Source organism: Galeopterus variegatus, unplaced genomic scaffold (genome assembly GCF_000696425.1).
Source record: "Galeopterus variegatus unplaced genomic scaffold, G_variegatus-3.0.2 Scaffold8, whole genome shotgun sequence".
NCBI classification, from domain to species: Eukaryota; Metazoa; Chordata; class Mammalia; order Dermoptera; family Cynocephalidae; genus Galeopterus; species Galeopterus variegatus.
Window position 1 is genome coordinate 1,559,862 of NW_007726119.1, and position 17,683 is coordinate 1,577,544.

The window sequence follows — 17,683 nt, forward strand, 5'->3', positions numbered from 1 at the left end:
ATTTGTAACCCCAGATTTAATACTCACTGTGATGTGTTGTGGTCTTTTGTGGACATTTGCTGAGCAGGGAAGAATTTAAGTTGCCACAACATCTCCAGTTGAGATTGAGCAAGGCGACGGCCTTGTTCCAGCGTTCCTGCAGGGATGACCAGTAGGGATGGTCAGTGTAGAGCATGAAGCTCCAGCCCTGGGCCCAGGTGGACTGGGTTTGAATCCCAACCCTGGCATTTGTGAGTGAGGCAGCCTCAGGCAAGTCACTCAACACTAGTGAACCTTGTTCCTTGTTTGTAAAATAAAGAAAGTAGAACCTACCAAGATGAGTTGTTTTTAGTGTTTAAGATAATATATATAAAATGTATTTCTATATAATATATATTTCCTCTAGGGTGAATGACTCGCTGTCAGTATTGAGTGTTCGTAGTGACTTTACAGGCCATATCTACTGTCAATACTGAGAATCAACTGTACACGCACATATGCACACGATTTGTTTCCTGGTGTCTGCTAGGTTTCTCCACTCTAAAGGTACTATTTCCTCTTTGTAATTAATAAGTGTTTTGTGGAAAGGAGTTTTTGGGGCTACGTAAGTACGCTGTTCCTGAACAAACTTTCACCTCTTGTTTTGGCATCCACTGATGATTTTTACTTGAATAAATTGTTACTATTGTGGTTGCCAGATGGTGGTTTTCTAACTCCATCATTCCTTACGTATTTACTAGTTGGCATCCTACTATAAAGAAGATCTTTTCTTTCTTTCCCATTTATTATTATTTTTTTTATCAGTGTGGACTCCTGGATTCCTATTTTATTCAGTGAGTTATAATTTAGTACTATCATAATTTATGTTATTGCTTGAATTTTTCCAGCTTTGGCCACTGGGGACACCTTCAGCCTGGCTCCCATGGCTTTTGACAGTTCCCCTTTATATTTTGAGTACTTTCTTACTTTCTGGCTAAAATGTTCCAGGCTTATCTTGTACTTATTCTGCCCTTGCCTGGAACCAGCCATATCACCAAGGAGCCCTGGTTCCTTTCAGTGGAGCATAATGTTTAGAAACCAGGAGCTGGATGGATGCTGAGTGTGCTCACTGTTCCTGGGGTGCCATTGCTTAGGCCTTTTCGGTGACAGAGCCGGGAAATGGATTATTTATGCACATGTGCACAAACACACATGCACGTGTGTGCACAAATCTGTATTTCTATGTCTATCTTCCTGTTAATATCCATGAGTTCACACTGATATCTGCAGTTCTAATCCACTATCCCAGGTTCATTCCAGCCTCCCCCTTCTTTATAATTTTCCTAACAGTGAGGACCCTTGTTCCCATTATCTTCAACGTACTTATCTGCTTTTTCTCTCTCTATTTGCAACCATCTCTCTCTTCCACTGGCTTCCTCTGTAGGCCCAGCCCCTTCCATTGTTCTGATTGTCTCCTCAAACCCAGCTGGTCAGGCCTTGCCAGCTCTCTTTGTCTGAAGGGATGGATTTGTGGAACCAATAAATATTTTTTAAAGAAAAGAAAAAAAAAAACAAGAGAGAAGGGAAGGAAAGTGGGAATAGGAAGAGCTATTTCTCCAGAGTCCTTGTCCAGGATTCTTTCCATTTAGTTCACATCTTTATTCCTTGCTGTGTTCATAGTGAAATAGCATAAAAGCATATTTAACAACCTCCATAATGGTTTATATATTCTCCTTTTTTGTTTTTAATAGTTAATAAACATAATTGTTAATTCTTTTTGAATTTTTAAAACAATGTTAACTTAGAACATGTTTGTATGAAGTTAATATGCAAATCTTTGAGAGTTTGTTTTCTATTTTCAAAGACATTGCCAGTTTATCCAATTGAAAAGGCTTGTTTTGAAGTTATAGACATTTGTGATTAAATTTGTTCAATAGTAATATGTTACTATAACATGTTTTCTGTTATATTCAAATCTTATCTTTTTGGATACAACATTTTTCAGGATCCTTTAGAAAGCTCTTGATAATTTCAGGATAATTTAAATGGTTCAGTTGTAGATGAAATAATTTTATTATTTTGGTACAGGGAGTTTCATTGAAGTGCAGAGTGTGGTGAGTGGTGAGGAACTTCAGGCTGAATCTTATGAAGCTTCCAGATCTCCCTCCGAACAAGGTGAAGAGGAACTGATAGGAACTAAGGAAGAAGAAGCCCCTGGTGACATGGAGAGCCTCCTAAGAGACAACTCTGAAAGTGAGAACTTGCACATTGAGCCACATAAGGAAGCTGAAAAAGATGCAGAGGATTCCTTCAATGAATGGGAAGATATTAATTTGGTAATAATGTAACATTGTTTTAACTTATTGCTAAGGAAGCCAAGTTAAGTAGCTTTTGAGTTTTGAGGAGTTACTGGATGAATCTGTTTTAGCTATTGGCAGTATGTCTTCTTATTGCTGATGGCTCCGTTTTTATGTAGGTTGCTGTCTAGGATAGACTATTTTCCATGTGACTTAGTGAGGGAAACCTAAAGATATTACAGAATCTTGTTCAGAAATCCAAGTGGAATACTTCATAAGGATGAAAAGCTTATTGGTAATTTGAGTCGGACTAAATGCAGGCCTTTTGTAACAAATGAACTTAATTGGATTATGAGTATAATTATCTACAAATGAAAAATTATTTTATAGGAGGAGCTGGACACTCTGGAGAGCAGTCTTTTAGCAGAACAAAATTCACTGAAAGCTCAAAAACAGCAGCAAGAACGAATCGCTGCTACGGTAACAGGGCAGATGTTCCTGGAAAGTCAGGTAGGTGCACTCACCTTGGGCCTCTTCTAACACAGCTGGTTCCCCCTTCAGATTCCCGAAGGGAATGAATTAAATGAGATGTTTGAGCACTGCTCCCCCTTGTGGTCCAGGCCGGTAACGCATTTCCCTGGGGGCTGTGTCTGTCCTTCTGCAGGAACTTCTGCGCCTCTTTGGCATTCCTTACATCGAAGCTCCCATGGAAGCAGAGGCGCAGTGCGCCATCCTGGACCTGACTGATCAGACTTCTGGAACCATCACTGATGATAGTGATATCTGGCTGTTTGGAGCGCGGCATGTCTATAAAAACTTTTTTAATAAAAACAAGTTTGTAGAATACTACCAATATGTGGACTTTTATAACCAGTTAGGTAAGACTTCAGAGTGATTACTTTCTGAAATTGACCTTCAGAATTTCTCTAAAGAATTTTTTCTTTCCAGGGAACTAATTCGGTACATCAGTGGAAATGGTAGGTCTACACAAGTTTTCATGTAAGTGACCTTTTACTTATATAGGAATAGGATTTCTAAAATTAGAAGTAGGAAAATAAAGCTGTAGTATATTTAGATATTTTCTGCAGTTTGATCACCTGACTTGGTTAGATGTTGACTAGTTGAGATCTCCAGAGTGAACCAAAGACAGTACAGGCAGAAGGCAGGTGGGAGTCCCTCCTGCTCCTGGGCCTGTGGAGGTGTTTCTAGCATTGACTGTTTATTCTTTCATTCATCCAGCAAGTATGTATTGAGTGACTCCTATATGCCAGCTGTTCTTGGCAAAGGGGAAACAGCAGAGAGTAAAACAGTCTAGTAGGAGGAACAGATGATAAGCAAATACATAAATCATAATTTGACAGTTGGTGGTATGTGCCATATAGAGAAATATAGCAGTAAAAGAGAGGAGAGAGTGAGCTGCACTCACTGAGAGTGCAGCTGCTGCTTCAGATAGAGTTGTCAGGAAAGGCTTCATGTGAAGGTCACTTTAGGGCAGGGGCCTAAAGGAAATGGCAAGCAGTGCTGTAGATAGATATCTTGGGGAGGACCATGTTAGGCAAAGAGAGTGGTGAGTGCAAGGGCCCTGTGGCAACAGCTTGAGGTGGTGTGGTCCCGTGATGCAAGGAGGCCAGTATGAGTGGACGAGGTGGAGGAGTATGGCAGGAGTTAAGAGAGAGCGTGAAGAGACCAGAATCGAGTAGGGTCTGGTGTGTCGGAGAAAGGATGTGTGTGCAGATTGGTGTGGGATGTAAGAGAGCAGTTGAGGGGGATTACAGTCAGTCCCGAGCAGCTGGAAGAGTGGACTTACCTTCAATAAGACGAGGGAGACTGAGGAAGGGGCAGAGTGGCGTGGGGAGAAAGGAAGAGTTCAGGTTTGGATGTGTTAAATTTGAGATGCCTGTTTGATACCCAAGTGGAAATGTTAAGTCGATAGTTGAATATATGTGACTGGTTCAGAGACATCTAGGCTAGATAGCTAAATTTCGGGGTCAGCGTTTAGAGGGTATTTAAAGCTGTGAGGATGGGTGAAACTTTAAAAATCTTATCAGAGTGCCATTTTTTAAAAAAGAACCTATTTTCAAATAAAAATGATATCTTTGGCTGTGGTATGAGGATATATATCCACACACATATAATTTGTATAATAAAATGTTTATAAATGTTATGTAATAAATCTTTATAAAATAAAAATTTTTTAAATATAGTGATTGTTACTATTATAGGATTGGACCGGAACAAATTAATAAATTTGGCCTATTTGCTTGGAAGTGATTATACCGAAGGAATACCAACCGTAGGCTGTGTAACAGCCATGGAAATTCTCAATGAATTCCCTGGACATGGCCTGGAACCTCTACTAAAATTCTCGTAAGTTCTTTCTTCATTTCTGTAATTCAGATGTGTATATTAATAGCCAGAATAACAAACAGAACTATTATTTATGTCATGAATTGTCACAAGTCATTACTTGTTGAGGGAACAGCAAGAGGTATTGGTTGGGGTTAGTAAAGTTTGTTTTCCCTTTTCTAGAGTTCTGATGAAATCAGACTCAGTTTCTTTTTTTTCATGGTGCTGGGCTTATCCTAGTTCAAGGGTACAAAACCAGTCCTGTGGATTTCATAGCATGTGTTGAGTAGCTACCATATGTCAGACACTGTGCTGGCATCGGGGACAGGGAGATGCATAAGTCGTAGCCTGTGCCCTCAAGGAGCTCCCACACTCTTGGGGTGATGAAGAGGAAAATGTAATTGTGCTTTAGTGTGTTCAGCATTTTGAGAGGTCAGCCAGAAGGGACATGGATATATAATGCCAGGAACTTTACACCCAGAGCTGCTGTCCTGTTTCTCAGCGTGTGAATACTGTGATGTGTTCAGTGGTGGAGTCTCAATCTATGTCCAGAACCCATAAGTGTGTGTATTATTTATATACTTGAGCTATACTGTTCAATTCTGGAGATTCTGAGATGGTAGGAGTTATGAGTATGTCTGTGAAGGTAGTTCTTTCTTAAGATTTGTTCTGGGGAGTTCTGGTCAAGATGGTGGAATAGACAATAGACTGTCCCCTGCATCACTCTCTCCCGCAAATCAACCAGTTTACAACTATAAAAATGTAGCAACAGCCAAGCTGGGGCTGCTGGAGCTCAGGGGAAGAGGAGAGACCTATGGAATTCATGAAGGGGGAGAAGCCACGATGAGAGAAAGAAAAAACTGCTCTGACCATTTTGTGCTGCTGCTGCTTTAAGGCTGGAAATGCTGAGCGCATGGAGCAGGAGCTGGCAGAAGCAGCAGCTGTGCCCTTCAGATGGAGTTGCTTGAAGGCGGCAGGGGAGAAGAGGGCCTTGGTGGCCCCCAGTACAGCAAGACCCTTAATAGGGTTCACGTGGACCGATGCAGGAGCAAGGAGCCAGAACAGCTGAAAAAGGGGAGCCTTTCAGAGGCCAGTGTGTCATCACAAGGGACCAGGGCAGGGCATGTCCCATGGGAAGTGTTTGGAGTGGTGGTGGCGAAGACAGACCCACCGGAAGAACACTGGGACACAGCAAGGACAGCCGATCGGCCCCCCAGTCAGCACAGGACCACTCAGAGGAGACTGGTTGGGAATGCGGAGTTGCATGGGGTGCAGTTTGATGAAAAGACTCAGGCCTGGATCAGAGTTTCTACACAACACAGATCCCCCCAGTCTCTGGAGAGCCAGAAGTACCTATAAGTAACCATTAAACCCTGAGCTGCACAAAAAGCCTTCCCTAGGGAAACAGCAGCAAAGCAGCAATTTAGCTCAACCACACAGCTCAAGTACTGGTTTTCACAGGAAGTTCCCCCATTTTAGAAGTAAGCAAAGGACAACAAATTAGTTCCAGCCCAGGTACACCGCCAGTGCCAAGGAGCGTGCCAAAAACATATCCTCCACGTGGGTGGCCCACCACAGCCACCATAGTAACCACGGCTGCTGCAAAAGTGGCTAGACGTCACAGCCACCACACAGATGATCTGCCAGCCACTGGAGTGCATTGACACAAGGAGAGTCACCAGCAGAGACCAAAGAAAAGAAGAGGATGTCTCTCTCCACAAAGCCCATTCCAGAGTGAAAGAAGCATCATCTGCTCTCTGATAATATTGGGGGACCTGAACATACTTTTCAACATTGGACAGATCGTCCAGGCAACAAATCAACAGAGTAACCATTACTCTTTCAGAGGGAGAGAAGGAATCTAGGGTTATTAGAGGTAGAGGGGAGGGAGAGGGGGATAGGGTGAGATTGGACAAGGGTCATAAAGAATAAGTACAATTTATAACAGTATACATAAAAATATTGATTTGATCCTCATATGTCAGCACTGAATCCCCAAAATATGTATAATCAATTATGATTCAATAAAAAAAAAAAAAATTTGTCCTTGACAGCATCTTTTTTTAAAATTTGAAATATAATTCACATACCATAAAATTCTTCCTTTTTAAAGTGTACAATTCAGTGGTTTTTAGTATATCCACAAGGTTGCGATGGCATCTTTTAACTGTCAGTTTGTGGTAGGTGATTTAATGATCCTGTAGCATTCTCTTTAGTTACATTTCCTATGTTTGAAAATGCTGGGATGTTCTGGTCTGAAGAATCAGTGATTAGAATCAGTGACGTGAAACGCAATTGTAATGCTTGCTGCCCTCCAGTCTTAGCACACGTACCAGTGTGTTTTATTTTATGCTTTCTTTATCTCTCTTTTCATAATTTTCCTAGTGTGGAGGAAATTTCTGTACTGAGGGTATTGTTAGGTAGCTTATAGATCATGGTAGGTAAATAATTTGAAAAACCACAAATTATCATACAAATAATAAAATACATAATAGACATTATAAAATATGGATTAAAAAGATGATTACAGTTAACATTTTGATTTATGTAATTTGGGACTTTTTTGGGGGATGGGGGGAGGGTGGCTGGCTGGTACAGGGATACAAACTCTTGACCTTGCTATTGTAACACCACACTCTAACAAACTGAGTTAACCAGCAGCCCCTTGTAATTTTAGACTTCCTATGCACATGTATACTCATATCATTATATATGTATATACAGAGGTATTATTACATAAGTGTGTGTATTATTTATATTTTTTACAAGAATTGGATTATGGTATATACTTTTTGTTACCTGTAACCCGTTTGGTGATAGAACAAGGTATATTTTCATTAATGTATAGATTTATATCATTATTTTTAATGGCTCCAAGTAGTCTGTTTTTGAGTCTATCAGAATTAATTGACTCAAATGCCTATTGTTATTTCTGGTTGTTTTTTTTTTTTAAGTATTAAACATTGATTTAAGTGTCCTTACCCATTTATCTTTGGGTTCTTATCTAATTACTATTTTAGGATAAGTGAAAAAGGTATCTGACTTTTCAATTTGGCTTCCTAATTACTAGTGAGAGTGAATTTTTTTCATGTTTATTGACATATTGCATTTCTAATTTATTGAATGGCCTGTTTATGCCATTTTTCTTTTCTTTGTTCAACGATTTTTGCTTGTTTGTAGCCTGTGGAATTATTTACAGTTTTTGGAGTCAACTTTAGCAGTTTCTGCTTTTGGTTTTCTAGCTTGTTGATGCCACATAGGAGCAGGCTTAGCCCTGCCTGGCTAAGGAGATTTAAGATGAATGCTGATTGCACACAGGTATTGATATTCAACTCTGTACCCCACTGATATGTACAACCAACTATGTTTCAATTAAAGAAAAAATGAATGCAGAGTTAAAGAGCAAGAAGTGGTAGAAACCAGTAAAATTGAGACTGTTACCTTGCTTTATTTTCTGTGCTCGTCTTCTCCTAACCAGATTCTGGCAAGTCACTCATTCTTTAAAGTGTAGCTATTTTGGGCTCACAGGCTGAATTCAGCCTCAGCTGTGTTTGGTTTGTCCTACACAGTGTGTTCTATAGAGCTTTAATTTTGAACTGGCTACCAACATCTAAATTTGGGGAGGTTTCACAAAAGAATTTGGATTCTTTTGGGGGTGAAAAGGAGATCTGGAAATACAGGGCCCACATTCCCAAATAGCCCCCAAACAGCTGGGATGGCGGAACAGCAGTTCCCCTTCCCCACCCCACCGTCTGTAAAGAGCAATGGTCCTTTGGGCTTGATGAAGTCGCAGTGTTGTGCCGACTCCTGGCTGGCAGTCATGATCACTGCTTCAAAGACGACAGTTCTGAAGTGAAGCGGGGAGAATTATAGGTACCCCCGGTGCACTCTGGGAAACAATGTAAAAGTGACGAAGGAAGATTATTTTTTCCCTTTTGCTTCTTGATTCTACCGTGAAGACTGTAATTGTTTTGTCGCAACACTAGATGGCGCTGCTGCACTGGTGGTGAAGCGCTGGCGGAGACAGTTTGTCCCTCAGTCCCTAATCCGAGTCCGGAGGGGAAGCAGTGGAGCGTCAGACATAGGCGTTTTTTTAGATTCTGTTGAGTGAGGATTACGTTTATGTTTTTAACTTTTATGCCGTTTATTTTTCCTGATTGTGTTCCTTTTTTTTGGCTATCAGTTGCTGCACTACGCACTACTTTAAACTTCAGTGGCTTCAAATAGCAGCCGTCAGTGATTTCGCGCATGGATCTGACGTTTGGTCAGGCCTCACGGTGGGGCCGGCAGGGCGCTGCTCCCGTCAGGAGTCCCTGTCCCGGCTTGTCCCTCCGGCCTCTCGGCGAGCCCGGGCCTCCTCACGGCCGGCGTCGGCCGCTTCCACGGGCGAACGTCCCGAATACGGGACGTGGGAAGGACCGCGTCTGGGCCGCACACAGTGTCGCTTCCTCTCCGTCGCGTTGGTCACTGAGCCACGGAGCCCGCCCGCCTTGAGGGGAGCGACGGGGACCCCGCTTCCGGGTGGGAGGAGCGTCAGAGAACGTGCGGCCGTCTTCAGCGTGCCGTCCTCACGGACGCTGACAGTGGGGAAGATCGAAAAGCGGGTCCGATGTCAGGGAGAAAACGGACAGCTGTGTCCTCGCTTACGACATGGCCCGACAGGCAGGAAGAGAATGGTTCCTGCAGTTAGTTGTTATTTTAAATATCTATTTACTTTTCTTCTTTTTTCCATATATTTGCTTTTTCCCCCAAATTGGGATTATACTTTATGTAGAGTTACGTCCTGCATCCTTAAAATTTAACATAGCCTCGGCATTTTTACATTTTATTAAATATTTTTGGATTCATGATTGCATTTGATTCGAGGTAAGTAATACAGATGCATCAGTTCCATTTTACTGCGGGGAAAAATAACCCCGAGAGGTTGTGACTTCTGTGGAATCATAATCACAGATGTAGGTTCTAGAGGAAGGTTATCAGGGTTCGACTGTCCCAATTCCTGCTGAGAAACCTTCAGCATGTCACTTCTGAGTTCAATTCCTCATCAGTGAGGTGAGGGTGATGGTAAGACTGTTTGTGTGATTACGGGGCACGAAAAATATTTAACACTTTACCAAGCTCAGAGTAACCATTCAATAAATGTTTGCCATCATACACATTGTGGTTAATCATACTAAAAATAATAAAATTAGTGTTCTGTACATCATATAATTTGTTTTGGAGTTAGGACTTGGATTTATATTTCCTAACGTTAAGTTTAGCTTTTTATCTACAGTGCCTGAACTGTAATGAGCTGCTTTATAAATAATCCTTTATTTTATAGAGAGTGGTGGCATGAAGCTCAAAAAAATAAGAAGATCACACCTAATCCTCATGACACCAAAGTGAAAAAAAAATTAAGGACGTTGCAACTCACACCTGGCTTCCCTAACCCAGCTGTTGCGGACGCTTACCTCAAGCCTGTGGTGGATGACTCAAAGGGATCGTTTCTTTGGGGGAAGCCTGATCTTGACAAAATTAGAGAATATCCTTTTGCTTTTTAAATCATCAAGGAACATTGAGCCAAGTATGCGTTTGGCTTAAATCTTACGGAACATGAACTTGGGTCATCTTTGTCTTAATATCCCATTTATCTAAGACTTTCCTTTTAGTTCCTTTTCCCCTCTGCTTAATCTTAAAGAGGATCTTTATTTGAAATAAGCAGTGATTAGCATTCAAAGATCCAACTACACACTTAAGTATTATTTATTCTGAAGAATAAAAAAAATGATTAAGTTTGTCATTTTTATTATTGGTTTCCCTTTCTGTGTATTTAAATAATCATCTGGGTAGATGTTTAAAAACTTGCAATAGAATTAATCTAACTACAATTTTTTTTTCCCTCAAATAAATATGCAGGATATCTGAATCTTGTTTTTATTCCAGGTTTTTTTTTTTTTTTTTTTTCCATAGTCATGAGTTCTTGATGTCCTAAAATGAGAATTGAATATATTTTATCTTAGAGGATTGAAAAGAGGATAGTGCCAGATGATTATGTTGGAGTAATTTGTTTTGATACTCTTTTACCAATCTAATCTTTATAAATATGAAAATCTCTGGAGATACAGGGAATGGAATCAAGGGTGGGTTCTTTGGATCTTTTTATTTATCACTTGTTTATATATCTTTAAACATTTATAAGTCTTAACTGCCTGCATGTTTTGTGAACGATATTTTGGCTGGAACAAGACTAAGACAGATGAATCTCTGTTTCCAGTGTTAAAGCAACTGAATGCCCAGCAGGTAATCATGGCAGGCTCCGTTCCTAAGTTTAGAATGAAGAGTAAACTCAGTACGGCTATGACTGGCAGCTGTTAAAGACCAGTTAACTCTTTTTAGGGCATTTAACATACATTTTGAAATTATGATGCTTTAGATAGGCAAACAGAAAATAGAAAAAGAGAAAAATTGGACTTTGTCTTCATTTTCCATTATCATTCTTAGTGCTAGACTTTGGTTTTTTGTTTTTTGTTTTTTCTTATTCAGTCTCACTTTGAAAAAACAAATCTAATAACTGATTTCACATTAAAGTTTTTCTGATTAAATATATTACCCCTTCAGAGTTATTTTTATTTTTTAAAAGTCTAGGAAGTGTGCATTCCAAAGCAATTCTAATCACTGAAGTTTCTTTAAGTACTAACACTTTAAAATTCTGTAAGTGAATCTTTAAAGGTAGAAATTTGATCATTATTTTATATCAATAAGAGAGATTTTTGTGTACAAAAGAGGCCTTTTGTGTGGCTCTCAGTTTCCCTAGGTAACTGCATCTTGTTTTATCTGTGTGTTTCTACTCACACAAAACAAGCTTTCTGCCACCCCACAAGCAATCCCCCAAACGTACGTACAAATAAATCACTTAGCAGAAAAGAGACCATATCACTTAAGGTAATATATTTAAATTAAATCAGTTCCAATTAGGGTTGAAAAAAACATAAAACTGAGGTAGACAACAATTCTAGGAGTTTCGCCTCATTTGTCTGATGACTTTATCTACTGGAACCATTATAAGCCAACTGAGAAGGAAAGCTATTTGGCTTAGTGACTGGTTATTCCTTAATTTCAGTTAAATTCTGTTGTAATACTTTTCTCCTTTTTTATTATAAAACTTAATATAGGTTTATTTTTCCAAAATTAGAAAGTGAAGAAAATGAATTAAAGCTACCCATTATTATCCTCCTCTAACATACGTGTTAACGTTAATGTTTATTTTCTTTTATTTTCCCACATGTATTTGTTACCATTTGTAAATGAAATTTGGTATATCTAATCCCCCCTCTCTCCACTTATTAGCATAAGATTTTTTCCTATGTATTGCATAGTTTTCATAATTTCAGATGACCATATTCCATTTTATTAGAGATCTAAATTAATTAGCTCAGTTCACATGTTAGGCCTTTAATTTTTGAGTTTTTATAAATAATGCTGTGATGAACATTAAGCATAAACTTTCCCCATGTGTAACTATTTTTTAAGAATATTTTTCTAAAAGTGGATTTGCCAAACAAAAGGCATGAATATTTCTTACGTCTCCTAATATAGAACTTGCCTCCTAAAGGTATTGTGTGGTGGTAATGTTTTTGAAAGAAGTATTTAGTAAGATTTAGAAACAGACCCCATGAAATTGTGTTGCTCCAAATGAAGATATATTTGGCTACAGAAAAACATTTAATGCTCTTTGAGTACCTAAGAAGAGATTTCATATTTGAGATATGGACTGAGGACTTAGTTGACAGGGTTGCATGCGAGTACTGCTCTCAGTATGATTAAGAAACTGACATTTACTGTCAGTAATTCGCTGGGAGAGAACGAGCTTTTGGGAGATAATGATTTAGTATTCTCTGAAGTAATAATCCAATGCAACTGATCAAAGTTGAGTTTATTGATTTTGTTTAGAGACTTTACTTATTTGATTTATTATTATTATCTTTTCTTGTTTTTGTTTTTCCCAGACACAGCCCCGAATTGATTCTTTCTTTAGAGTAGCTCAACAGGAGAAACAAGATGCTAAACGTATTAAGAGCCAGAGACTAAACAGAGCTGTGACATGTATGCTGAGGAAAGAAAGAGAAGCAGCAGCCAGTGAAATAGAAGCAGTTTCTGTTGCTATGGAGAAAGAATCTGAGATACTTGATAAGTCAAAAGGAAAAACCCAGAAGAGAAGCACAGCAAATGAATCAAAAGAGTCATCAAGCCTGAAAAGAAAGAAGCTTTCAGATTCTAAACGAGAGAACAAATGTGGTGGATTTTTGGAGGAGACCTGCCTTTCCCAGTCATCTGATGCATCTTCAGATGAGGATGCTGCAAATTTGTCTTTAATGAACACACAAAAGAGAAAAGCAGTTAAAGAGTCAAAAATCAGCTCTTCAGATTTGCAGAGCTCAGTGAAAGATGCTCATGTAAAGTATGGAGGTGAGACTACAAGCAGCTCCAGTGATGATGATGGAGAGAAGGCCCAGACGGTCCTAGTGACTGCCAGATCTGTGTTTGGGAAGAAAAAAGGGAAACTGAGAAGTACAAGGACAAGAAAAAGGAAAACCTAATTTAAAAATATGTACTCTCGGGCTGAGCCCGTGGCACACTCGGGAGAGTGCGGCACTGGGAGTGCAGCAGCGCTCCCGCCGCGGGTTCGGATCCTATATAGGGATGACCGGTGCGCTTATAGTGCTCACTGGCTGAGCGCGGTGCGGCCGGTCTCAAAAAGGACAAAAAAAAAAAAATGTACTCTCTATAATTAGGTATAACAACATTTTGTAATGAATTTGTTGTGAGTATATAATAAAATTAAGTGTATTTGCGCTTTGTATTTAGTGTGTGTTTTTTAAAAATATAGATGATAAACTTGACAATTATTTATTTTTCACACAGTATGTTGCAGTTTTCGAGTGTGTTTTTCTTCATTGAGTATTTCCTTGCATTCACAGGATTTGTCTCCTCATGTTTCCATAGTCTTACAATGCCTGATGCTTTCTGACCACATTAAAAAAAGAAAAAACAAAAAGGATTTGTATTGATCAGCACTCACTCTCTATATGAATCCCCTCTGACTCTCAGACCTAGACAAGGAGAAAGGTATCCACGTTTCTTGTCCACAGTAGTGGTAGTTCCTACCACCTAAGTCAGTCCTGTTTCCCACTGCTTCCCATCTTCCCTCAGGCTCCACTTAAAAAGATAGCCGGAGGGAACCTCACTTCTGGAATGTATTCGAAGAATATATTTTCTGTGGTTTTAGCAAATAATTAGGAAACCTAAGTGGGGCACATCATTCTACCTGTGAGCATTAACTACGGGAACTTATGTACCATTATGTTTGGCTTTTAAAATACTTCAGTTGTCAGAAGCTGACTTCTGTGTAAACGGATTTGGGGCTCAGGGCTGTAGCTGAATGATGTAGGTGGGTCAGCTTTAGGAGTGACTCACAGGGGTTGATTATTGTTGACACAGGTGTGTGTTCAGAGTGGCCAGCCAAGGTTATTTTAAGATTGCTCTTGCTGAGACCTCTCACAAGAACAACTCCCAAGCTACTGGCTGCTTAGAATTAAGAACAATCTGAGGATAGTACTACCAATTACTTTGAGCTTCGGGTCTTCTGCCTTCAGAGGTGTCTTGCCTTGTCAAGTCTGTCTTTCTGGCACCTTTAGTATTTCCATCTTTCTCAATTTTCCTTTCTTGGCCTTCAAATTGAAAATCTTCACCAGTGAAGACAAAATACAAATACATACCTTCAAACAATCTGAATGACTCCTAGATGTGTTTTTTTTGGTTTTTTTTTGGTGGCTGGCGGGTACAGGGATCAAACCCTGGACCTTGATGTCTGTTTTTTAGGCTGTCACTTATATTTACGTTTTAGCCAAACTTCTCAAATACTTAGACTACAGCTGCTGTTCTTCTTTGCTCATTATTTTTTTCTAATTTGCAATATGTCTTCCGCTTCTGTTAGTCTTCTCTAGCAGCTTTCTTCTAAAGGCAACAGTGACTTTGATGTAAGCTCAAATCTTTCCTTAATGCTTCTTTTCTCTGGAGGCATTTGAAGTGGAACATTTTGGGGGGTGGGGAGGAGGAGGAGAACATTAATTTTTACGTTAGTCCCATTTCTCAAAGCTACTTGTAATTGGGAGTTTCTTTTCTCTCTGTATATGTATTTGTAGGTAGCATAGCAGTTTTGTTAAAAAAATAAATTTTGTTGCCTTTAATAGATAATTTATATTTGTCTTGCACTGCACTAGCTGGGGTAAAGGCTAAGCTGCTGCATCAAAGACATGTTCATATGCAATGGTCTAAATAAACTAGAACATTATTTCTCTCTTACTCAACAGTCTGGCCAGTCTGAGCTGGTGAAGCAGTTGTGTACCACGAACTAATTGTCTTGGGTTCAGCCATTCCCTAGGGTGCTACCTTGCCTGATCTATACTGGGTGACTACTACATCTTTATTTCATCCTGCTGGAAGGGGAAAGGACCAAAGTCCAGGGCAAGCAGAGTGGCTATGTTAAGAGTGATTAGAAAAATAACTTCTGCTCTCATCCTGTTGACCTGAAATGAGCATATGGCTATACCCAGATATCCTCAGAAATGTAATTTCTACCTGGTCTGTGTGCCTAGGACAATGGGGGAAATGGACAGTCAGGACCATTAGAAACATGCCATGAGGTATGATATCTATAGAACAGTTTGATAAAACTCCTATATCCTCTTTTTTTCCAACCCTGTGATCAAGTTACAATCCTTTTACAAGGGAAGACATAAGTTTAGAGACAATAACTGACTTTACCAAATTCATTCATCTAGTAGGTAAAAATTGTGACCTGAACCCAAATCTTTTAACTCACAATTACAGGGTGCTATTTTACCTATAACATTAGGTTGCCAGTGTATTGGGCATACCACCCTGAACACACCTGATCTAGTCTAAAGTTAGGTTCCCTGTTTGAAACAATCAGCAGCAAAGCAAATTTATCATTATTCAAAGCAAGTTGGTGTACCTTAATTTAGGATGAGCATACACTTTTTCTATAAATTATCTTCCAGCTCATTATTCTTTAGTTTTATTTACATTTGCTGTTAAACCTATTTATTGAGTTCTTTATTTCATTTATTATTTTTCAGTTCTTTCTATTTGAGTCACTTTTATAGATTCCAGTTTGCTGGTGAAATTCTTGTCATTTATTTTTTGAACATCTTTATCACAGTTCCTTTAAAGTCTGTGTCAAATCTAATATCTGGGTCACATGTGAGTTTAGCTTTATTATTGGTTTCTTGGTGTGCCTGGTAATTTTGACTGAATGCTGGACATTGTATATGAAAAATTGAGAGGGCTAGCTGGATAGCTCAGTTAGAGTGTGGTGTGACACCACCAAAAAAAAAAAAAAAAAAAAAAAAAAAAAAAGTCATTTATTTTTTGAACATCTTTATCACAGTTCCTTTAAAGTCTGTGTCAAATCTAATATCTGGGTCACATGTGAGTTTAGCTTTATTATTGGTTTCTTGGTGTGCCTGGTAATTTTGACTGAATGCTGGACATTGTATATGAAAAATTGAGAGGGCTAGCTGGATAGCTCAGTTAGAGTGTGGTGTGACACCACCAAAAAAAAAAAAAAAAAAGAAAAGAAAACTTGTAGATGTTATGGACCTTCCTCTAGAGTGGATTCCAGAGGTATTCTGACAGGCAGTGCGGGGGAGATCACCTCAATTGAGTCAGGACCAAGTGGATTCTTGGCTGCCTTGACAGCTCTCTGATACTTTCTAGCAGAGGGGTGTGTGTGTGGGGTGTGTGTGTGTGTGTGTGTGTTTAAACTGCTTTTCTGATTCTTAATAGAATCAGAGGTCTGCTATAAGCTACTTATGGCTGGAGGCAGAAGTCTCTATGTACTTTTGAAAACAGTTCAATTCAATATAACTGAAATGATCATTGTCATCATGTTAGTTAAGATGATTGATTTAGGGATTCCGCTTAAGAAATCTAGCACTGAGGACTGCACGATCTTTTAAATAAATCCTAAAAAAAGGCAAATTATTTTTATTCATCAAGTAATTCTTTATTCTTATTTTAAAAAGAACCAGAAAGACCAATATCTTTGATGAACATAAGTGCAAAAATCCTTAACAAAATATTTGCAATGAGAATGCAGCAGCACATCAAAAAAATTATGCATCATGATCAAGTGGGATTCATCCGAGAGATGCAAGGATAGTTCAACATACTCAAGTCAATAAATGTGATACACCACATCAACCAAATCAAGGACAGAAACCAGATGATTATCTTAATAGATGCAGATAAAGCATTTGACAAAATTCAACGTCCCTTCATGATAAAGACTTTTAGCAAATTAGGTATAGAAGGACAGTGTCTCAACACAATAAAAGTCATATATGACAAACCCACTGCCAATATCATCCTGAATGATAGGACAGGAACAAGACAAAGATGCTCATTGTCACCACTCCTATTTAACATAGTATTGCGAGTACTAGCCAGGGCAATCAGGCAAAAGAAAGAAAGAAAGGACATCCAGACTGGGAAAGACAAAGTCAAACTGTCCCTGTTTGCAGATGACATCCTAAATATAGAAATACCTAAAGACTACCAAAAACTCTTAAAACTGATAAATGACTTCAGTAAAGTTGCAGGATATAAAATCAGTACACAAAAATCAGTAGTGTTTTTATACTCCAATAACAAAGTAGCAGTAAAAGAAATCAAGAAAGTAAGCCCATTTAAAATAGTCTCCCCCAAAATGAAATATCTAGGAATCAATTTTTCCAAAGAGATAAAAATCTCTACAATGAGAACTATGAATCACTGCTGAAAGAAATTAAAGAGGGCACGAAAAGATGGAAAGACATTCTGTGCTCTTCGATTGGAAGAATTAACATTGTGAAAATGTTTATGCCACCCAAAGTGGTACAGGTTCAATGCAATCCCCATCAAAATACCAATGACATTCTTCACAGAAATAGAAAAAACAATCCTAACATTTATATGGAACAAGAAAAGACTCTGAATAGCCAAAGCAACCCTGAGCAAAATAAATAAATAAATAAACA

General features: G+C 38.9%; 1 protein-coding gene across 3 annotated transcripts in view; it reads left to right on the forward strand.

Annotated features, from left to right (window-relative positions):
• Positions 1-13,199, forward strand: part of ERCC5 (excision repair cross-complementation group 5) — a 30,717-nt gene extending 17,518 nt beyond the window's left edge. For 2 of the 3 annotated variants that reach the window (XM_008582871.1, XM_008582944.1), the window contains exons 9-15: positions 2,047-2,294; positions 2,646-2,765; positions 2,920-3,133; positions 4,478-4,622; positions 9,925-10,125; positions 10,799-10,883; positions 12,590-13,199. In XM_008582871.1, the coding sequence (XP_008581093.1) occupies positions 2,047-2,294; positions 2,646-2,765; positions 2,920-3,133; positions 4,478-4,622; positions 9,925-10,125; positions 10,799-10,883; positions 12,590-13,180 (1,604 nt within the window). In that variant the 3' untranslated portion in view covers positions 13,181-13,199. The remainder of the gene's footprint in view (positions 1-2,046; positions 2,295-2,645; positions 2,766-2,919; positions 3,134-4,477; positions 4,623-9,924; positions 10,126-10,798; positions 10,884-12,589) is intronic. The other variant, XM_008583010.1, reaches the window with a different exon arrangement.
• Positions 13,200-17,683: the final 4,484 nt, after the last annotated feature.